Source organism: Budorcas taxicolor, chromosome 18 (assembly GCF_023091745.1).
Source record: "Budorcas taxicolor isolate Tak-1 chromosome 18, Takin1.1, whole genome shotgun sequence".
NCBI classification, from domain to species: domain Eukaryota; kingdom Metazoa; phylum Chordata; class Mammalia; order Artiodactyla; family Bovidae; genus Budorcas; species Budorcas taxicolor.
Window position 1 is genome coordinate 63,891,732 of NC_068927.1, and position 23,138 is coordinate 63,914,869.

The 23,138-nt window shown below is 55.2% G+C and overlaps 1 protein-coding gene across 1 annotated transcript; it reads left to right on the plus strand.

The window, feature by feature from the left end:
• The first annotated feature begins 2,733 nt into the window (after positions 1 to 2,733).
• CACNG8 (calcium voltage-gated channel auxiliary subunit gamma 8) lies at positions 2,734 to 16,914 on the plus strand. The gene is made up of 4 exons (XM_052656516.1): positions 2,734 to 3,016; positions 13,078 to 13,161; positions 14,301 to 14,441; positions 16,148 to 16,914. The coding sequence occupies exons 1-4, from the start codon at positions 2,830 to 2,832 to the stop codon at positions 16,912 to 16,914; spliced, it is 1,179 nt and encodes a 392-aa protein (XP_052512476.1). The 5' UTR covers positions 2,734 to 2,829.
• Positions 16,915 to 23,138: the final 6,224 nt, after the last annotated feature.

Genomic DNA, 23,138 nt, shown 5'->3' on the forward strand with positions numbered 1-23,138 from the left:
TACCGGAGCTTTCGAATTGGGGGGGTCCCCTGCTCCCTCCTTTGCTGCCGCTGACAGGGGGATGAAAGGGAGAACCCCTAAAACCAAGCAAATTGCCCCCCAAATCGACAAAATGAAAAGATCTTCCGATCTTGATTAGATGGAGAATTTCGCTCAGGGGCCTCCTCTTTCCATCCCTTCCTTATCCCAGGGATGGTGGCTTTAGGGGGCCCCCGCAGGGGCAGGGGTGCATCCCGGGGTCACAGCCTCACCCCAGGTGGAGGCAGGAATTTGCTAGGACAGTGGAGGTGATGCTGCCAGCGGTGAGGGGCACAGATGCGGAGAGAAGAGGCCGAGAGGTGGACAGGAGGGTAAACTCAGCATCTTTCTAGAGAGGAGAGAGGGGAAGGGTCCAGAAGTGAGGAGAAGTGGTGGTGGGGGGGAGGTGTCTGGGGATGTCAGCGTCCAGGGCACTGATGAATCGGGCCGGGCCAGGGGCCGCGCGTGGGCAGGCAGGAGTGGAGGGGAGGAGAGAACACACGTGTGGGGCCCCGGTTGCCATGGAGACACCCCCCCATAGACAACCTTTCCAACACCCCTCCTTGGAGCAAACCCAGTGAGGGCCAGCTGATGGGGGCGGAAGAGGCCAAGGTCACCCTGATATGGGACCCAGTATGGGGTTGGTTCCCCCCCCTCCCCTAAGGCTTCCAGGTTCTTAACTGGAATAGGGGTTTGGGGGAAGAAGTGTAGGAAAGTGAGTGGTGGGAGCAGGTAAGGGATATATGCCTGGAATGGGATGGAAGAAGCAGGGCCAGGGGGGCATGGTGGTGGGGTGCTGTGGGAGAGGAACGTGAAGGGACACTTGGGGGGGTGCTGAGTGGGAAATTATTCCTGCTTTAAAAGAGTTGTAATCTTGGGGATCAGATTTTTCTGAGTGGCACCATCTATGGAGGGGAGCTTTTTAAATTTGGAAGAAAAATGAATGTACAACGTACGTTGCTGCACAGATGAAAGAGTAGGGGGAGGTCTGGGGGTGTTCCCAAGAAGGGGAGTTGGGGGGTTGCTGGAGAGCCACGAAGGGGATTCTCTTGAGCAGAAGAGATGTTGGGAGCCAGAGTGAGTGGAGCAGGATGGCAGGAGTTTATGGGATTGACTCTTCACGATGTGAAAGTCAGGGTAGAGGTGAGGGGAGGAGGTTCTTGTAAGTTCAAGAGAGAGTGGGAGGTCAAAGTGAGCGAGGGAGATCTGGAGTTGATGGATGGGGCTTATCCTCCTGGGTGACAGATAGGGCTCGGAAGTAGTGGGGAGCTGGTGGGGGGTGGCAGGGTAATAGGGGAGGGGGATGCCCGGCAGGGGCTGGGGGATTTCGTTCCACCGCTGAGAGTTCACAGGCCCAAGCGTGGCAGATTTCTGAATGGCGAAGAGTTTGGGGTCTGGAGAAAGGGATTCCTCTGAGTAGAAAATGCCATGCAACTCACGGAGGAAATTTTTCTTAATGGAGGAGAAAGCGATGGCTATGATGAGTTTGTCTAAGTTGAATCCGTTTCGGAAGACTCCCATAAGGAAACGAGAGAGTGGGGGGTTTTCCTTGAGTCCAATACATGGTAGGGGATGGGAGGATGGTCGGAGGGAGTCAGGTGGGGGCAGTTAGAGGGGATGTTAATGGAGATGCGGGCCATTCTTCTAAACCAGAGAGTCCAACACTGTTGGATTGTTTAAAAGAATCGCCTGGGGAGCTTCTAAAAACCTAGATGCTCAGGGCTACATACACCCCAGGCTGGTGAAACTGGAGTTTCTCAAGCATCAGTGTCTTTCAAGGTCCTCTGGTGGTTTCAAGGTGCCATCAAGGTTGAGAACTCTGGTCCAGAGACCAAGTCCTGGGGTTGGGGGTGGGGTGGGGGGGTAGGGGGATTCCCATAGAGAGGAGACTCTGGAGGTGAGATGGTGATAGCTGTGTTTTTCCGAGTTGTGCAAACAGTGAGGATCAGTTGGGGAGATTTAGGTTCTGTTGTGCTGTTGGCTTTTTTCTCTCCAGCTAAGGAGAGATTGGGAGATTTCTTTTTCCTTAGTAGAAGCCATGGTAGGTGAAGAGGTGGGCCTTGCAGGGGAAGATAGGGAAGGGGGAGAACTTTATGAGAACATTTTGTAAGAAATGAGGAGCAGGACAGGGGTTCCTTGGGAGGAGGAGGCTCTGGGGGCTGGGAGTGAGGGATGGTTTCCCTGTGTGTGTGTGTTGGGGGTGGGGGACAGTGAGACCAGGGGGCGGAGTCAGGGGGGCCTGGAAGAGTGTCCTACCCACTGGCAGGGATGCAGTGGGGTGGCTTTTTCTCAGAAGGAGGTTAGTAGGAAGACTATTGGACACAGGGAAATGTTTTTCAGAGCGAGGGAGGCAGAGGTAAGCATCGTGGAAGGCGTTTCTTCAACCTAGGAAACAGTAGGGGTATATATATATATTTAGCATGGGGAGGGGTGCAGGTGCGGCGGTATCCAGGCGAGCCCCTGTCTAATCCTTCTCTCGCCTTACCCCTGCCCTCCACTCGCAGGCGACCATGGCGGCCCTCTGACCCCGTCCCCGGCCTGCAGCCTCCTCCTCGCCGGCCCCCTCCCCAGCCGCCCCCCCTCCCCGGCCCTCCGCCTCGGGGGGGCCCCCCACTTCTGCCTGCGCTGTGCCCCCCACCAGCCGCCGGCACGGCCCCGCCCCCGCTGCCCCGGTGGTGGCCCGCGGCCCCCCGGCTGCCCGTGGTCAAGCTGGAGTCGCTGAAGCGCTGGAACGAGGAGCGGGGCCTCTGGTGCGAGAAGGGGGTGCAGGTGCTGCTGACGACGGTGGGCGCCTTCGCGGCCTTCGGCCTCATGACCATCGCCATCAGCACCGACTATTGGCTCTACACGCGCGCCTTCATCTGCAACACCACCAACCTCACGGCGGGCGCCGGCGGCGACGACGGGCCCCCCCAGCGCGGGGGCGGCGGCGCCGCGGAGAAGAAGGACCCCGGCGGCCTCACGCACTCGGGCCTCTGGAGGATCTGCTGCCTGGAAGGTAGGGCCCCGCGCCCCCGCCCCCAAGTCTCCCGGGTCTCCCGCGGCCTCCACCCTGGGTGGCTCTTCGTGCCCCGCTGCTCCTGCCTGGCCACCGCCCCCCCCGCCCCCCTCACCCTTGGCCCCCCACCCTTCCCACCCTTCTCTGGGTCCTGACCCTCGCCTGAACCCCGCCCCCCCGGCTCGCCTCTCCATCACTCAGCAGCGCCCCTTGAGCCTTTTCCTCTTCCCTCCCTTCGCGGGGAAAGCGCCCGCTCCTCTCTCCCTCCCACCCCTCCGGGGGTCCGGCCTCCCTCTACCAGGGGACCCCCTCAGCCTGGACCCCAACGCTGGCACCCTCTGCCTTCCCGCCCTCCTGCCCTCTCACCCCTGATCTCGAGGCTGCTCCTCCTTGCCCGCGGCATCGTCGCTCCCCGCGTCCTGGCTCTGAGCTCCCCGACCTCGGATGACCCCGTTTCCAGCGCCTTCCTCATCCCCTTTGACCCTCTGGCCCCACGTGGGCCGTTTGTCCCCTCAAACATCACGCCCCGTCGGACCGGAACTCGTGGTCCCCTCCTCGTTGCTTTTGGGGGCTTGTCTTCCGGGAGTTTTGTCCTGGCTTCCTCTCCCCACCTCCGCCCCTGGTCCTTGTCTTTCCTGGCCCTTTCTGGGGCTCTGCTTCCCATTGTGTCCACTCAGCCTCCCTTTGGCCTCTTCCTCTCGCAGCGGAGGCACTGCCTCTTCCAGTCTCCGTCTCCGCTCTTTCTCTGGTCCTGCTCTTTCCCTCTTGCAGCCTCCCTCCCAGTCGGTTGCCTCTGCCTCCCACCTACCCCGACTGTCCCCCTGGGCCAGCCCTCTTCCTCTTAGCAACCCCTCCGTCCCATTCTCAGTTTTGCCATTTCTTTCCACATGGCATGGAGGTGCTGGGGCGCAGGACACCTGAGTCCCAGTCCTCTCGTGCGTCGGTCCCCCCTCCCCTGTGTGGCCGCTACCTGCTCACCTCCCCAGCCTCACCAACCCTGGTGTGCAACGCGAAGAAGGAACCAGCCAATCCCCAATTTCCCCCTACAGGACCCAAAAGATCACAATTTGTCACTTCTCTTTTTTTAATCCTTCTCTTTTCCCCATCGTTTCCTCCTCCGTTTTGCTGGGTGCTCTCAATAGGCCAGAAATGTTATCCTCTTATTTAATCCCCTGGCGGGGGCAGGATGCTATCTTCTGGTTGGGGATGAGGAAACTGAGGCTCAGAGAAGTTAAGCCACTCGCCCAAGGTCACCCAGCTGTGGCTGGGGGCAGAGCCAAGAGAACTCGGGTCTGAAGGATGGGATTTACAGATATGCTTTGTCTGGCGTGCGGAGCGTTTAAAACCGAAACCACAATCGGAATCGGTTGCCAACATTTAAAAATAGGGAGGCTGCACATTGAGAATCCGATCTCCAGCTTCTTTTGAACTAGTGGGAGATCTGATAACATGGGGCTGGCATTGTCCAGCAGTCCTGGTCGGCCAGGTCCCAGTAGCAGCTGCTTCTTCAGATCACTCACGTGGGTCTCCTTTTCCCCAGTCACCTCTGCTCCCTATTGCCTCACACCCATCCAATTTCCCCATGATGTTACTCTCTTCCTCGTGCGGGCATCTGACTTCATCTTCATTCCCTGGTCTGACCGAGCATCAGGCACAGAGCCATGTGCGGGGACTTGCCTCTTGGAACCCCCAGGACAATGTACTGTGAATCATAATATTTCCATGTTTTCATCCCCTCCTTCAAAAGCACTGTTTATTGAGTTTCTACTATGTGCCAGGCACCATTCTTGATACTGGAGCTACAGCTCAGTGCAAGGAAAAACAGCAACAACAAACATCCCTGTTGTTATGTGTCTTACATTCTAGAAGGAGAGACAGATGAGAAGAGAGATGAGTAAATACAACATCTAGGGTGTTCGATGGAGCTGAGTGCTAAGGAGGAAAAAGAGCAAAGGAGGGGACGGGAAGTGTTAGGGGCAAGAGTGTGAAGCTGTAGAAACTGGAGATAAAGGAGACCGAGCGGCTGACATCCGAAGGGTGGGCTGAATGGACCCCGAGATGGAGCCATGTGGCTTCTGGAGGGAAATGCTTTAGGCTGTAGAACCCGGCTCATCAATGGGAATGTGCCTCGTGTCTGACTGCCAGGGGAGGCCCACCACCCGGCCAGGGCAGAGCTGGTGAAGGAGGAACGCGGTAGCAGGTGCCAGCAAGGTGCACGAACTTTCAGGTCCTGGGATGTGATCTGCTTTTCCCGTCGTAGGCTCCTGGGCAGAGGAGTGATAGGAGCTGGCTGAAAGGTTAAGGGGATCGCTGTGCTGTGTCTCTGAGAGGGAGGTGGGAGGGAAAAGGGAAAACAGGAGCTGGCTTATCTGGGGTGGGAGACGCAGAATTAGGGTTTGAATTGAGAGCGCTTTCTGCAGCTACAGCGGGCAGGCAGGAACTGCTGATGGGGACAGTGGCAGGATGTGAGAGAAAGGAGTCTGATGTCTTGAAAGCAGGGTTTTCCAACCTCAGCCTTGTTGGCCTTTTGGGGGATGGATAATTCCGCATTACAGTGGCCGGTGGTGGTGGTGGGTGGCAGGTGGAAGGAAGGTCCTCTGTGTTGTAGGAGGTTTAGCAATATTCCCGGGCTCTACCTCCAAAGACCAGCAGCATCCATCAGCGTGGCCACCAAAATCGCCAGCTGTCTCTGGACTAGGAATAAAACTGCCCCTAGTGAGAGTCACTGCTCGAAGTCTATGGCCTGAGCCCCGGACAGTGTGGTAGGGGTGGAGGCAGGGGGTATTTATCAGTTGAAACAGTTGGTATTTTATGTATTTGTCTTACTTTCTCTCAGTTGTTTAGTCGCTCAGTCACGCCCGACTCTTTGTAACGCCATGGTCTGTAGCCCACCAGGCTCCTCTGTCCATGGGATTCTCCAGGCAAGAATACTGGAGTGGGCAGCCTTTCCCTTCTTTCTCTAGGGGATCTTCAGGACCCAGGGATCGAACCCGTGTCTCCCGCATCGGTAGGCAGATTCTTTACCATCTGAGCCGCCAGGGAAGCCCTAATTTATCGTAAGGAGGGTTATCATGAGCTCAGGTTTGGAAATGTTAAATTGGGGGTGCCTGCTGGTCATAATGTCTAAGACAGGAGTCCGCATAGGAGAGGCCCCACAAAGCGCCGCACAGTCGATCTTTTAGGCTTCGTGGGGCGCGTGATCTCTGTCACCGCTACTCCTAAAAACAACCAGAGACAATGCATGAGTGGATGAGTGTGGCTGGGTTCCAATTAAACTTCCTTTACGGGCACTGACATTTGAATTCTATATCGTTTTCTCATACCACGAGAGTCTTCCTTGACAGTTTTTCAATCTTTTTTTTTTTTTAATAAGTAAAACCTACTCTTCACTGGGTTTGGCCGTTGGGTCGTAGTTTGCTAACCTCCCCCGCCCCCGATCTAAGACATTAGCGATAAGACGTATGAGGCCAGAGTTCAGGAGGATGTCTGGGCTCGGGGGGCGGTGGGTCATGGCATGTGGGTGGATGAGCAGAGGCGGAAACACACACAAAGAGTAGCTGAAGGGCCAATGACTGAGCTAGTTCAGTATTCAAAGACAATCAGACAGATGAGAAGAGCCAGCGAAGGGAGCTAAGAAAGGGGAGACCACAGAGGTTGGGGGGAAATAACGGGCTAAGTGGGGTCCCCAGAGACAAAGGAAGTGACTTAAGGACGGGTTAAAGGCAGGTCGGCTTTATTGTTGCTTGATCATCATTCGTGTGCCACTGGAGTCTCACAGTAACCCTGTGCACTGTTTACGACCAAAAGCTTAGGGCTCAGAGAAGGGAAGCAACTTTCCCAAGGTCACACAGCTAACAGGCCATCGAGTCCGCGCTGGAGTTTTGTTTCCTAAGTCAGCACATCCACCAGCCTCCATCCTATCCAAGGATCCAGGAGTGTAGAAACTGTTCCCCTGGGGCCACGGTCCCCAGAAGGTGCTGTCCCCCAGGGAATTCTTGGGTCTTATCCTGTCTCCTTCCAAGTGTCTCTGAGAAACGCAGTAGGAAGTGGTGTTGGAGACCCAGACTCTGGAACAGAACTCACTGGGTTACCTCCTGCCTGCCAGGCACTGAAACGTGACCTTGAGCCATATGTTCAACATCTCTGCTTCTTTTCACCATCAGTGAGCTGGGCGTTATAATAACCCCTAGCCTACAGAGCTACGGAGGGAGCCGAGTGAGCTATTCCATTCAGAAGGCCAGTAGACACAGCGTAAAGGCTGGACTGTGTGGCTTCCATTCTGTTCTTATTATTAGGAATTTGGGTGACCCATCCCTGAATCTCCCCTCCTCGATAACCAGGGAGTCCCATCCCTGCAACCAGCGCTGCCCAACAGAAACATCACACAAGCTGCCTCTCTGACGTAAATGTTTCTGTGTTGTGTGCTTGGCTGACTTGCTCAGTCGTGTCCGACTCTTTGCCACCCCGTGGACTGTAGCTTTCTACTAGTGACATTAAAGGGCTTCCCTAGTGGTTCAGTGGTAAAGAATCTGCCTGCCAATGTAGGAGACGTGGGTTCAGTCCCTGGGGTGGGAAAATCCTCTAGAGGAGAAAACGGCCACACACGCTAGTATTCTTGACTGGAGAAGCCCGCAGACAGAGGATCCTGCCGGTCTACAGTCCACGGGGTCGCAAAGAGTCGGGCACGACTGAGTGATTCAATGACACCACTAAGTGACGTTAAAACAAGTGAAAAGGGAAGGTTCAACGGATCTAATTTAATAAATGCAATTAGACAATATAGTATATTAATATAAAGGTTAGTAACCGATTGTATTTAACCAAGCAGAGCCAAAATGTTATTTTAGTATGTGAGCAATATAAGAAATATTAATGAAATATGATGCTTTCTTCTTCAAAATGAATCTGAAATCCGCTGCATATTTTAAGCTCACCCTTCATCTCAACTGCCACCTTTCAGAACCAACCTCCTGGGGCTGGGTCTAGCCCCCTCTCAGGAATCTCAGCGCCCAGAATTTGGACCTACAGCCCAATTTACTCTAGCAGCCTGTTGAAAGCCCCTGTGCTCAGCACTTAGCAGGCCTTATTATCTCATTGAATCCTCCCAATTGCTCCAGGAGGGAAGGTATTATTATCACGAGAGTTTGTCAGAGCAGGAAGCTGATGGCCAGAAAGGGGAAGTGAGTCAGCTACAAGGCCACCCAACATGCGGGGGGCAGTAGGCGCGTCTGCACGGGCCTTCACCCCCACGCCCGCCGGGGTCTGTGCTCTGCCGGCCCTCAGGGACGCGCCGGTTTGGATCACCACCATTCCTGCACTCACAGAGCTCCCAGCTCAGGCAGTTGGATAATATGCAGAGGCAAGCTGCATAACCCCCAGGTTTTCTGCTCTTTAACTCCTGTGTTTCACGGCGTGTGCGTGCTAAGTCGCTTCAGTGTGTCCAGCTCTTTGCGACCCGGTCAGCTGTAGCCCACCAGGCTCCTCTTTTCATGGGATTCTCCAGGCCAGGATACTGCAGTGAGTTGCCTTGCCCGCCTCCAGGGGATCTTCCCCACTCACGGATCGAACCTGCATCTCTTATGTCTCCTGCATTGGCAGACGGTTCTTTAACCATGGCGCCAGGTGGGAAGCCCCACACGTACGCGGAGTGAGCACTTGTCAAACCTTATCTGGTCATATCACCATCCTCATTTTCCAAGCCAGGAAGCTGAAGCTCAGAGGTATTCAAAACCCCAAAGCCACACAACTGGGAAGTTACTGTCCTGGTATGCAGAGCCAGAGAATACACTTTCAAAGCCTGAGCTTGTGGCTACCATAACCACTGGGTTCTGCTTCCCTAAAGACACTCCGTTCTGGGAATTCCCTGGCCGTGCAGTGGTTAGGACTCCCTGCTTCTACTGCAGGGGACACGGGTTCGATCCTTGGTTGGGGAACTAAGATCCCACAAGCTGCACAGTGTAGCCCAAACAAATGAACAAGCAGAAAGCTCACCTCTGAGGTCCAAACTCTCCTCCTCATGATTTAACTTCTACATGGGATTGAGCAACTTACGCCTCAGTTTCCTCACCTATAATGCAGTGAAGTGAAGTCGCTCAGTCGTGTCCCACTCTTTGAGACCGCATGGACTATAGCCTACCATGCTCCTCCGTCTGTGGGATTCTACAGGCAAGAATACTGGAGTGGGTTGCCATTTCCTTCTCCAGGAGATCTTCCCAACCCAGGGATCGAACCCGGGTCTCCCACATTGCACGCAGACGCTTTACCATCTGAGCCACCAGGGAAGCTCAAGAATACTGGAGTGGGTTGCCATTCCCTTCTCCAGGGGATCTTCCTGACCCAGGGATTGAACCCGGGTCTCCCGCATTGTAGGCAGACACTTTACTGTCTGAGCGACCAGGGAAATTTGCAGGAGTGCTATTATTTCCTGGTATCCTTAGGGCTGGTCATCCATGCTGAGGGTATTATTCAGTCGCCAAGTTGCGTACGACCCTTTGTGACCCCATGGACTGCAGCACGCCAGACCTCCCCGTCCCTCACCATCTCTCAGAGTTTGCCCAAGTTCAAGTCCATTGAATCAGTGATGCCATCCAGTCCTCTTCTGAGAGTGTTAACACCTGTCAGATGCTTGGAGTGGTGTCTGGTGTGTGGTTAGCCCTCAGTGAGTTTTATACTAGTTAAGTGGACCTCCCAGGTGATTCAGTGGTTAAGAATCCACCTGTAATCCAGGAGATACGGGTTCCATCCCTGGGTCAGGAAGATCCCCTGGAGAAGGGAATGGCAACCCACTCCAGTATTCTTGCCTGGGAAATCCCTCGGACAGAGGAGCCTGGTGGGTACAGTCCATGGGGTTGCAAGGAGTCAGCCATGACTTAGTGATTAAATAACAATAAAGTGCTAGTTATTATTACTTACAGCATGAGTAGTCTGTGGAGAGAGTCTTCATGCTGTCTACCTTCCATGCTCAATCTCACCGAATTATCATTCATATTTTGAGAAAGGCACTATGATCCCATTCAAGAAAGAGAGAGCTTGAACCCACCTACCAGACCATAGCGGATGTGCTGTTGGGTAAGCATTTGCTCCCACAAGATGTATCTTCATTCATTCACTCAATTGCTTTTTTTTTTTAAGCGTAGTAAAATGCACATAACATAAAATATATCATCTTAACCCATTTTAAAAGCACAGTTCAGCAGTGTTAAGTATATTTACATTGTGTATCAAGCTCCAAAACACTTTTCATTGTGCAGAATTGAAACTCTACCCATGCTTCCCCACTCCCAGCCCGTGGCAACCATCATTCTTTCTGTTTCTGTGAATTTGACCGCTATAGACACCTCATATGAGTGGGATCATACAGTGTTTGTATTCGTGTGACTGACTTATTACACTTTGCATGTCTTCAAGGTTCATCCAGGTTGTGGCATGTCTTAGAATTCCATTGTTTTTAAAAGGCTGGATAATATTCTGTTCTATCCACATGCCACACTTTGTTTATCGGTTCATGCGTTGATGGACCCTTAGGTTGCTTTTGGCTGTTGTGAATAATGCTGCTACAAAAATGGATATATTTGTATATTTCTTAGAGACCTTGCTCTCAATTCTTTTTCGTATATACTCAGAGGTGGAATTGCAGCTAAGGTCCCCCACATGCCTCCTGGCCAAATAAACCAAAACCTAAAACTGAAGAATTATGGGATTCCCTGGTGGCTCAGCGGGTAAAGAGTCTGCCTGCAATGTGGGAGACCTGAGTTCAATCCCTGGGTCCGGAAGATCCCCTCGAGAGGAAAATGGCAACCCACTCCAGTATTCTTGCCTGGAAAACCCCATGGACGGAGGGGCCTGGAGGGCTACAGTCCATGGGGTCGCAAAGACGGAGTGACTTCACTATCATAGTAATTTTGTTTTTAATTTTTTGAGGCCCCTCCATCCTATTGTCCATAGAAACCAAACCAGTTTACTTTCCCACCAACAGTGCGGACAGGTCCCAATTTCTCCACATCCTCACCAACACTGGTTATTTTCTGTTTTGTTTTGTTTGTTTATAGTAGCCGTCTGAATGGGATGGTATCTCATATCTATGAGATAGTATTTCATTGTTGTTTTCACTTGCATTTCCCTAATGATTAGTTTATATGGACCATCTTTTCATGCACTTCTTGCCCATTCAACCATTCTTATATACAAATATCAAGCATTTCCAATGCTCTAGGCATTGTTCTAGATGTTGGGACACCTACAGGCTTAGATTCCAGTGGGAGCAAACTGCTGTGTGTTTGAATTCTGCTTCCACCACCCATCAGCTGTGAATCAATGAACCCTTTGTATGCCTCTATTTCCTCATCTGGACAATGGGTGTATGACGTGGTATCAGTGTTCCCAGCAAAGTGCTAAATCTCTGTACCTGGATTCAACCCTCGTAAAACCAGGGATGTGCATCCTAGTATCCCCCATGTTATAGGAAAAGGGACAGAAGCAAACTAGTCCAAATAAGGCCAACAAGGATGTGGTGTAAGGACATGATGGATTCAGGCTTCATTATCAAACCGTGCGACTCCAGTTCTTAACGTTCGGCCACTGCACGACACCAATACCATTATCTATTTCATGGGTCTCCTGGGAGCTCTGGGTGAGTTAATCTACCTCAGAAGCACTTAACAAATGTTAGCGCTTAGTGGAATTATTCACTGCCTTATAGTCCTTCTTTCCAATCCTTTCCTTTACCCGCATTTCTTTCCCTGTCATCTTCTGCCTCAAACCTCCCTTTCTGCTGTCCTTATGGTTCATAATCTAATTCTTTCAACACTTATTTCTTGACGCCTCCTTTGGTGCCAGGCAATGCTAGAGACACACGAAGGAATCAGACCCCATGCCCCACCACCCCATTCAGGAACTCCCAGCGTGCTGAAGAAGATCATAGAGCAACCCAATGCATGCTTAAAAAAGAAAAAAGAGCGGCTACCCCACCCAGAATGGGTGGGAGGGGTCTCTGTGAGGGAAAACTTCCTCAAGCAGGTGCCCGGGCGCTGCTCTCTTGCAAGGGTTAAGTTCTTCTCCAGGAAGAAAGTGAGCTGAGTGTTCCAAAGCACTGGGCAGAGGCCTGGAGATGGGAAGGCGCCTGGAGAATTGAGGAAACGAAGTGTCTTTATACTGATTTATATGCCAGTCTCCAGCTAAGTAAGGATGCATGTTCTGGGAGGGAGGAGTGGGCTGTGACTGCAGGACCCCTGGAGGCATACTTCACCCCTAGCTTGCCTTGGCTTGTTCCAACCGCTCCATCGCCTCCCTGAGGACTGCAGGTGCTGGGCGCCGAAAGAGGGGGAAGCCTACTCCCCAAACAGAGGATTGAAGAGACGACAACCCCACTGACCCACTGGGGCTGCTCTCTCCTCCACGGGGACTCAAGGCTTCATAGGGCCTCATGGGAGGTGGCTCAGACGGTAAAGCGTCTGCCTGCAATGCGGGAGATCTGGGTTCGATCCCTGGTTTGGGAAGATCCCTGGAGAAGGAAATGGCAGCCCGCTCCAGTATTCTTGCCTGGAGAATCCCAAGGACCAAGGAGCCTGGTAGGTTATAGTACATGGGGTCGCAAAGAGTCGGACACGACTAAGTGACTAGCATACACACATACACAGGGGAAATGGAGTCCTTTTCGTCGTCTGTTGCCTCTCCGTCTTCCCACGTGTTTTCAACGGGTTTCGAGTTGAAGGGTCCTTGACATCACTGAAACCAACACCTTCTTTCTTACAGAGGGGGAGACGGAGCCTGGAGAGACTGTACCCGTCCAGGTTACAGGGCAAAGGTCCTTGTGGCCTTTTAGCGAGTGTTGGATGTTTTCCTTTGTCCTTGTTTTAAAACCTGGTCGGGAAACTGAGGCCAGGGAGTTTGAAAGTTTGTCCCAGGTGCGCAGACGTGTTCAGGAGCCAGTATTTCCTGTCTCCCAATCAGCCCAGAAAGAGAAGGGGTTTGAGGAAAAGGGGGGAGGTGTCTTTTCTCACCCAGAGTTCCCCAACTGTTAAGTGCCCACCACCATCACCCCCCTCCCCCCAATTCCCCTCCAGGGTTGAAAAGAGGCGTCTGCGTGAAGATCAACCATTTCCCGGAGGACACGGACTACGACCATGACAGCGCGGAGTATCTGCTCCGTACGTGAGGGTCTGGGGCGGAGTTGGGGCGATGCTGCTGGGCTCGGACACGTGGGAGGGGAGAGGGGGCTGTGCTCCCGCGCTTAGATCGACGCGCCGAGATGAGCTTGTCAGCCAATCCAAGCCAAGATACCGAGATCCTCTGGCCTCCGATTGGGTCACTGGGCCCTCTCCCGCCCCCTCCTCTCACCTCGGGGCGGGCAGACGGGGGATCCCCAGAGCTGATTGGCTGCCGTGCCGGCCTGGGTACTCCGGGCCGTGACTGGTTGTCCCTCTCCGGGCCGGGATTGGCCAACCGCACCCTGGGCCCGAGAGGCAATCTGCGGCGCGGCCTGGCCACTCCCGGGAGCTGGCTGGGGAAGCCCGCGGTGCGATTGGTAGCTACCCCGAGAACGCGGCAAACCCCGAGTTGGGATTGGCTGTGGCCTCAGCCGGGCTCAGAAATCGCAGAATCTGGTTGCCTGGGGTTTGGGGGAGAGTGGAAAGGACTGCAGAGAGAGAGAGAGAGAGGAGAAAGGGGGAAAGAGAAGGGAAACCCAGAGCTACGGATGAAGCAAGGCAGAAAAGGGAGGAGAAAAAGAAGAGAGCGGGAGAGGGAGCGATGGAGAGGGCAGGGGAAGAGAGACCCGGAGAGACAGGTGAAGCCAGGCGGACGGGGGGTGGGAGGGACAGCGGGATTTAGAGATGTGATAGAAAGAAGGATCTGGAGAAAGGGGGAAAGGCGCAGAAGGGAGGAAGGGAACGCGCGTGCGAGAAGGAAAAAGAGAGGGGATGGTCCACAAAGGAAATAGAGGCGTTCAGAGGCGGGGTGGGTGGAGTGGAAGAGAGGGAGAATGGTTAGAAAAATTAAAGGGCAGAAAAAATATGCCAGGAGAAACACGGAGGAAGAAAGAAAAGGACGAAGAAAAAGAGAGAGGAGGGCCATCAGATCGCGAAAGAGAGAAATTTTAAAGAGGAGAGAAAGTGAGACAAAAAAAAAAAAAAGAACCAGAACACGGGCAGAGGGGAGGAATGGGAGAACCAGCGAGAGAGAAGGGGGACAAGGCACAGAGGAGGCGCGGGGCCCCAGGGGCGCAGGCGGCTGTGACTGACGCCCTGGTTCCCTCCCCACTCCCCGCCCGTCTCCGGTCTCTCTCCAGGGGTCGTCCGGGCCTCCAGCATCTTCCCCATCCTCAGCGCCATCCTGCTGTTGCTCGGGGGCGTGTGCGTGGCGGCCTCCCGCGTCTACAAGTCCAAGAGGAACATCATCCTGGGAGCAGGGATCCTGTTCGTGGCAGCAGGTGAGAGGCAGAGGGAGGGGGCGACCCACCTGCGCGCGCACGTGTGTCTGTGTGTGCGCGCGCGGGCGCGCCTGCAAAGCCACCTTGCCGGGGCGCTCCCTGGGGCCCGGAGCCTTCCTAGGCTCTATCCCAAGCTCCATCGCCACCCGCTGGGCGAGGGAGGTGTAGCCTTCCCGCCGTCTTCTCGGGGAATGAACCCAGCTCAGACAGGTGTCTACCGCGTAATCCGGGATTCCAGGAGTTCAGATTCCAAAGCCGGCGGTCCAGGAGATGGAAGGGAAGGAACCTGGAAGAGGGGGGCTTGAGGCTGAACTAAGGTCTTGAGGATCGGGAGGACCTGGAGGAAGGACCTGAACGCAGTTGGAGAGGAGCCTGCCCTAGGGGGCAGGACCTTGTGGTCTCCGGTGTATCCAAGAAGGGGCGGGTCCTGAGAAAGTTTCCAGGCCAACTCGGTAGTGAGGCACGGCTTTTTACTACTCGATGTTAGTAGTACTGGGCAATTCCGGAACTTAGAGTCTTCTCAAAGCGGTGGAATCCTGAAGAGGAGGAGGGTTCAGCATAAATAGCAGGGGAAGCTTTCGGAGAAGGATGTGACCTGCAGGGGTGGGGCTTGGAGGATTTGAAAGGCAGGGGTAACTACAAACTGGGCCTAGGGAAGTCTGGCCTCGATCCTCAGGGGGCGGGGCTTAGCAAGCTGGAGGTGGGGCTTAGACTAGAAGATTATCTCGTTCCTAACTTGTGTCCCCCTCTTTCCTGCTCTAATTAGGCTACCAAGAGGAAAGCCTAGAATAGATGATAATCATGAGAGAGTTCAGATCAACCAGAGTTGGGGTCTAGAGAGTCAACGGGATTACTTTATTAACAGACTTAAAACGAGTCGAGGGTGAAGCCAAGATTCATAAAGTTAGGGGGGAGTTAGACCAATCAGTATAGGGCCTGGGTCATCTTATCAAGGGCAGAGTTTAGGCCAGCCAGGGAAGGGCCTGGACCATCTGGGCAGGAGTTAAGACTGTCTAGGGCAGGGCTTGGGTCTTCCCGGAGGGATCTGGACCACTAAGGGTGAACCTGAACCATCTAGGGTGGGCCCTGGACCAACTAGGGCAGCGTTTAGATCAGCTAGAGTGACCTGAATTAGCCAGGGATAGTGGACCATCCGAAGCAAGATCTGAGGCCGTTTAAGGTGGGGCCTGAGCCAGCTGGGGAGGAATTTAGGCCATCTGGAAAGGGCTTGGACCATGTCAGGTCGAGCATAGATCAACACGGGTTGGGGCCTAAATGCTCAGTGTGGTATATGGACCATCTGGGGTGGGATCTAGATCATAGTGGGTGGAGCTTAGACCAGAGCGGGGTGACGACTAGACCATCATGGGTGGAGCTTAGGCCAGAGTAGGACGCGGCCTAGACCATCAGGGGTGGAGCTTAGACCACATGGGCGGGGCCTAGGCCACCATGGGTGGAGCTTAGGCCAAAGCAGGGCGGGGCATAGACCATCAGGAGTGAAACTTAGACCAGAGGGTCGGGGCCTGGGCAAGTCCGGGCTGGGTAGGGACCATTTGAGGCGGGGCCTAGGCCATCTTGGGCGGAGCTTAAGCCAGAGCAGGGCGGGGCCTAGACCATCGGGGCGGAGCCTAGACCGGGGGCGGGGCCCCGGGCGGGGGCGGGGCCAGGGACGGCCTCGAGGCTCCCGTCTGACCGTCCCCGCCCAGGCCTGAGCAACATCATCGGGGTGATCGTGTACATCTCGGCCAACGCGGGCGAGCCGGGCCCGAAGCGGGACGAGGAGAAGAAGAACCACTACTCATACGGCTGGTCTTTCTACTTCGGCGGGCTGTCGTTCATCCTGGCCGAGGTGATCGGCGTGCTGGCCGTCAACATTTACATCGAGCGAAGCCGCGAGGCGCACTGCCAGTCTCGCTCGGACCTGCTCAAGGCCGGCGGGGGCGCGGGCGGCAGTGGCGGGAGCGGCCCCTCGGCCATCCTCCGTCTGCCCAGTTACCGCTTCCGCTACCGCCGCCGCTCCCGCTCTAGCTCCCGCTCCAGCGAGCCGTCGCCTTCGCGGGACGCGTCTCCCGGCGGCGCCGGGGGCCCGGGCTTCGCCTCCACGGACATCTCCATGTACACGCTCAGCCGCGACCCGTCCAAGGGCAGCGTGGCCGCGGGGCTGGCAAGCGCCGGTGCCGGAGGCGGGGCGTACGGCGGGGCGGCCGGGGGCGCGGGGGGCGCGGGGGGAGGCGGCGGCGGTGGCGGCGGGGCGGGCGCGGAGCGGGACCGCGCGGGGGCGCCCGGCTTCCTCACGCTGCACAACGCCTTCCCCAAGGAGGCGGGCGGCGGCGTCACGGTCACGGTCACCGGGCCGCCAGCCGCGCCCGCGCCCGCCCCGCCCGCCCCCGCCGCGCCCGCGCCCGGGACCCTAGCCAAGGAGGCCGGCGCCTCCAACACCAACACGCTCAACAGGAAAACCACGCCCGTGTAGGGGCGCGCCTGGGGGCGCGGAGGGGGGCGTGTCCGGGGCGCGTGCGCGGGCGCGCGTGCAACGAGGCTGCCGGGGGTCGGGGGCGCCCCCCTCCTTCCCCGTGAGCGCGCTGGAGACTGCTCGGCCTTCCCCCGCGCCCCCTCCCCGCCCTGTCCCCGCCCACCCGGCTGTGGGGAAACATCCCCCCACTCTCTGAATCAGGGACCCTGAGGGAGGGGGAAGGGAAGGGAAGGGAGGGGGCCGTTGGGAGCGAGCGTTGTGTTTTATTTTTTTGTGGGGTTGGGGGGGAGGGGGGAGGGCTGTGGTGTTTTTTGCAGTTTTGAGATGTTTTCTTTTTAATGTTTTGTTGTGTGCATGTGGGGGCGGGGCGCAGGGAGGGACTCCCAGCCCAGCCCAACTCCTGGAGAGGGGCGCATAACACACGAATATAGAGTTATACCTACAAACTATATATATATGCTCTATATAAAGAGACAGAAAGACCAAAGGGATGCAGAGAGGCACAATGAGGTGGGATGGGCGTGGGCATTCATTCACTTCTTCGTTCATCATTCCGCAAGGTTTTCAAAAGCACCTGCTATGTACCAGGATGGTGGCTTGGCAGGAAACATAAACAGGCCCAGAGACAGACTCCGTCATTCATTCCCAGCAATTTATTTGTGTACTTCAGTGCCAAACATTGTGCTGAATGCTGAGTCTACAGAAGGGAGGAAGTCAGACTTCCCCAACGTCTTCACAGAGTTTACATCTTGTGCATGAGACAGGCACTAATCAAAGAATTGCATACACAACAATAAGTTACAGTTGGAGCAAAAGAGAAACCCGAAGTGCTACAAAATCCTCCGGCAGGGAGGCTAACCCAGTTTAAAAGGAAAGGATAAACCAGGTAACACTGAAAGGATGATAAGAAGCCAGTCAGGTGAAGCTGGAGGGAAGTGTCCTAGCCAGAGAACAACATATGCAAAGGCCCTGGGGCAGGAAGAGCTTCCAGAAAAGGCTAACATGTATATACTGAGCCAGATGGAGGTGGAACAAGATGAGACTGGAGATGCAGACAGGGCCAGACTGCCCCGGGACTTTGTAGGTTAGGTCAAGAGTTTAGATTTTTTTTTTAATATTTAAAAATTTATTTTAAACTATTTATGGAAAAGGATGAATTTGTTCTCCTGTGGCCAAAATTTGCAAAGTTTGGTGGTGGTTCATTTGCTAGGTCGTGTCCAGCTCTTGCGACCCCGTGGACTGTAGCCCACCAGGCCCCTCTGTCCATGGGATTCTCCAGGCAAGAATGCTGGAATGGGGTGCCATTTTCTTCTCCAGGGAAGAGCTTAAATTTTAACCCGAGGGCAGCGGGGAACCACAGAGTGGCTTTGAACAGGATCATAACGTGAACGATGGGAGGCAAGAACTCGGAGATGAGAGTGAGAGGCAGAGATGTGCCGAAATAAGGATCAAAGATAGGCACTGACCCTTCAGACTCGCAGTGCTGGGAGGGAGCAGATAATCACGCAGACTGAAGCACAAGCCTGGTGTTTGGTGGGCAGGAAAAACACTAGGACTTAGAGATGCATGTTTCACTCATTCACTAATTCAGCCATCATTCACTCCTTGACATTCCCGGACCAGGCAGTGTGCTAGAATCAGGATCCCCAGAGCTGCTCTCGAGGAGGAGTCAAAAGCCAGACTCCAAGTAGGGTGCAGTAACAGGGACCAGGATGGGCACCTTGACCAGAGAAGAAGAGAGAGTGACCAAGTGTCAGGAGTGGGCAGTCCTCAGGGAAACTTCCTGGAGAACCTCAGGCCCAGCCTGGGTTTCCAAAGGATGAGTAAGGATGGCTTTCACGGCAGAATAACTCAAGTGGGGTCGGGGTGGGGTGGGGGATTGAAAGAGCATGAAGTTCTGGGGTCAGGACTCCTCCTTTTAGGGTGCAAAAGGTCAGGGTAGGGGTGGGCGGTGAGACTAGAGAAACAGCTAGAAGCCAGAGTAAATGCGCTAGGGCTCTGGGCTGGTGAGTCTGGACTTTATTCTGAGAGTGCCGGGAAACACAGGAGAGTTTGGAGCAAGTGAAGAGCAGGTTGAGACGGGAGTGTCAGAAGGAACCACCTGGGACGTGGGAAAGGAGTGGATAGGATGTCAATGCTGTGAAGTAGATGAGACAGGATGGCAGTTGAGCTGGGAAAGGGCTCGGGGTAGAGAAGGTGGAAGGCTGGATTTGAAGGTCACTGAGGACACAGAAGGGAGAGCGCTCACTGCATTTCCCTTCATTTGCTCAGCAAGTATTTCCCAAGACCCGCCCGCCCCCCCGCCCCCGGCTTCCCTGTGTGGCAGGTTCTGTGCTCAGCAATACTGGGGGAAGCAGGGAGGATTCAGAGTCTGCCCTGTCCTCCAGGGGCTCCCAGCCTGGTGGCAAGACAGACCTGGACACAGATGAGGGGGAAGTGGTTGGCAACGTGCCAGGCTCCACCAGCTTCTCTGCAGACGACCTGGAGCCGCAGAAACCAGGCAGAACAGAGGAGGGATGGGACGACAGCTGGGTATTGGGGAGTTCCCTCTGGGGTCCCTGTGGTGGACAAGAAAGACCGATGGGCAGGGGACCAGGGAGGAACTGGACGAGGGCAGTGTTGGAAAGAGATTCTGGGAAACGGGGGGAAAGGAATACAACTCACAGGACAGAGGGGCACTGACTGTACGGATGATAAACGGAGAGGACTGGAAGCGGTGGCATTAAAAGAGACAGATTTGGTAGGAGAAGGGGAGCAGAGCTGGCTAGAGGAGACTGGATTCTAGTGTTCAAAAGCCAAACATAAAGCAAGACAGAGGTGGAGCATGGGCAGAAGGGAGAGAGATGGCCGGGGGTGGGGGAGATCAGGGCAACAGAGGCCAAAGCTGAGTGAGTTACAGGGGCAGAGGAAACAAAGACAGTGATCCAGAAAGGAGAGGAGGAGGGGCTGACACAGCAATGCACAAGTCAGGACAGAGGAGGCTCAGAGAAGCAAATATATGTATATATATATATATATATATATATATATATATATATATGCACACACACACACAGATGGAGGGAGAAAGATGCAGGGATGTGCCCAGAAAGAAAGGTGGGGCTTCAGAAGCACGCTTAGGGTGTAGGGGCAATCCATTTTTTTGGTTTGTTTCAGTATTCAAGAAATAGTTATTGAGTGCCCGCCTCTTCTAGGCCAGTCTAGGTGCAGGGAATGTGCAAGTGAACAGATGGCCAGGCTTTTACTGTCCTGGAACTCACAAGAGAGACACACAAGAAACAATAAGAAATTTCAGTTACGGCAAAGTGTTTCCAAAATGAAGCCGGAAAGAGAATTCCCTGGTGGTCCAGTGGTTAGGATTCCAAGCTTTCAACACCATGGCCAGGGATCAATCCCTGGTCAGAGAACTGAGATTCCCACAAGCCACAACGTGTGTCTTAAAAAAAAAAAAAAAATGTGAAGCGGGCCGTGGTGACTTCAGATGAGGAACCTCAGGAACAACCCACTGCAAAGGTAACAAGGGTTGTGAGAAGGAAAGGAGCTCACCAAACATTCCGGCCAAGCAGTGACGCAGAGTTCTGAGAAAGCTACCCATTTTCAAGGAGACCCCGGGGAGGGCAGAGGAAGAAGGGTGAGCAAATTAGGCTGAGCTTGGAAGCATGGGCTGGGGGCCGTCGTGTAGGGCCTTGTAGCTCTGGGAGGAAATCTGAATTTTACTCTAGATTCAGTGGGATGAGCATAAGAATGATAGCCCCTATTTTTATTTAAAAATGAAGTAACAGAACCACATTGCTGTGCTGAGAAGAGATTTAGGAGTGAAGGTGGAAGGCAGGAGTTAAGAGGGTGTCATCCTTTTCCAGTTGAGGCTGATGGTGGCCTGGACCAATGTGGAGGAACAGGGCGTGGGACTGTGGAGGCAGGGTCTATGGTGGTGGCTGTGAACTGGGTGTAACAGAAGAGGGAAAGAAAAACCAAAGAGAAAGAGAAAGAGGGGAACTCTTTTAACTGATCTGTGAAGCCTGGGCGGTGCTGTTCTGTGCTGCCTGGAAGGGGGTCACTGGGGGAGAAGGGATTATGCAGAATCCAAGCAACCTCCTTGGGACAAGACAATCGGAGATGCCTATGAGACATCCAAGCTGAGGTATCAGGTAGACAGTTGGATATTTGAGACTGAAGCTTGGGGGAGAAGTCGTGGTTGGAAATCTAAGTTTTGGAAATGTCAGCAGAGAGGAGACAGCATGTTTAAAGCCCCAGGACTGGATGAGGTGACCTAAGAGATGAGTGTGGAGGACACAGAAAGGACCCTGGCCAGGGCCTTAGGGTGGGGGGACATCTCCATGGGGGTAGGAGGGAGGAGGATGTAGTTAAAGAGGCGAAGAGTGACTGTGAATTAGGCAGAGACTGTGAAGTTGGCAACCAGCCAAATGCTACTGAGAACCAGGAGAGGATTTGTGGAGCAAAGTGGCTATGGGTTAGATAACATGGCCTTGACCTTGACATGCGGTCATTACCATGCAGTGGTGAGGACTGGAGTCCTGCTTGAGGGAGGGGAAGGAAGAGACTCACCGGGGGCGGGGGTGGGAGGGGTGGGGGGTGGGGGTGGGGAGATGGGGGGAGGTGGAGAGAATCGGAGGCGAGGTATCCTTTTGGTATGACATTGTCAAGAACTTTCCCGCCCAAGAAAGCTCATATCCTTTCTGTGAAAGGAGAAGTAGGAAGGGTGGCAGACGGGCAGATGGAAGGGAGACAAATGCACGCTGAAAGGACGGAGCCATGGCGAGAATGAACGACGGGGAGACCCGGGGCTGGGAGGGGAGCACAGAGGCAGGGCAGAGATGCTGCAAGAGGGTGTCCGATTTCTCAGAATGGAGACACCGGTGGGTGTCACCCAGCCCAGCTCCCATCTCACGTCGCCGCCAGCACCGAGCACCTTCTCGGGTTCCCCTCTGGGTCCTGCCAAGGCCTGGGAATACCCGTGAGGTGAAGGAAAGAACAAGCTTCACTCATTCATTTAAGAAACAGTCCCTGAGGCCTTCCAGGCACCAGGCCGCACAGTCTCAGTGCTGGGAGCTCAGATCCACAGACAGGCAGTGCGATCCATCGAGTGCAGGGGGAGGTGTGCTCTGAAGTCGGGGGGCTTCCCTTCACCCGTCCCTCTGCTCATTCATTCATTCAGATGCACATTTCCTAAGGCTTCCCGTGGGCGCAGTTTGGGCTGCGCGGTGCTGAGGATGGCGAGATGGTTCCTCTGGCACTCGAGCCCTGTCGAAGGCTCGGACACACATGCCCACGATCGGAATCACATCCCAGGGCGATGGGTGCCCCAACAGAAGCGGTACAGGGTGGACAGAGAGGCTGAGGGTGCACGGGGCCGGAGGGAGGCGCCAGCCAGGGGCGAAGGAGCTGGGGAGAGATGGGTCTCACTGGGCGGTCCTCGAGGGGCTGAGTTGGGGGGAGTGGGGTGATGATCCGGCCCTGCTGCCACTCCACACGGCTGTCCCGTCCTGTCCCTGGGGGAGCCGGAACTGCATGGACGGTCCCCCGGGGGTGCCCCGTCTAATAAACTCGGTGAAGAGGACTGCGACTCTGGATCCCTTGCCCCGGGCACCAGCTTCTGCCTGAGGCCTGCCCCTTCTCCCTCCCGGGGAGCCGAGGCCCCCAGCGTGGGGCGCTGTGCTTCCTTCCTTCAAGATGCAAGGGATTGGGGGCCCGGCCCCTCCTCCCTCAGACCCCGGGGTCCAGGCCCCCAGCCCCTCGCCCCTCAGACCCCGGGGTCCAGGCCCCCAGCCCCTCGCCCCTCAGACCCCGGGGGTCCAGTCCCCTCGCTCCCTCTCTCAGCCTCAGGAGTCAAAGTCCCCAGGTTTCTTCTCTTTCAGGGAACCGAGAACCCTGGCCGCAGCTTTCTTGGTCTCCCTCAGACCCAACAGTTGGGTTTCCAGGCGGGCGCGCTCGGTTCCGGTTCCCCGCCCGTTCCCCGCCCGCCGGCCCCCGGGAGACGGGATCCGCCGCTCCCGCCCGCGCCCCTTAAGGAAGCAGACGGCCCTGCGGGCTCCTCTGGGGTCGGGACCCGCCCCCAGCCCCTCCTCCGCGGGCAGCCTTCCTCCTCCCGCCCCTCGTCCCCTTAAAATACCCGGGGTCCCTATGGCAACGGGCGCGGGCAACAGGTGCGGGTGTTATTTACGGGTTGAGCCCGAAATAGCCGGCGAGGGTGCAGAGGGCGGCGG

What these genes read in the sequence shown, in the direction of transcription:
- CACNG8 (XM_052656516.1), top strand. Translation starts at nt 2,830, where the DNA reads ATGACCATCGCCATCAGCACCGACTATTGGCTCTACACGCGCGCCTTC. An exon ending in GAGGATCTGCTGCCTGGAAG is followed by an intron (nt 3,017 to 13,077) that starts GTAGGGCCCCGC and finishes ATTCCCCTCCAG; the next exon opens with GGTTGAAAAGAGGCGTCTGC. An exon ending in GATCCTGTTCGTGGCAGCAG is followed by an intron (nt 14,442 to 16,147) that starts GTGAGAGGCAGA and finishes GTCCCCGCCCAG; the next exon opens with GCCTGAGCAACATCATCGGG.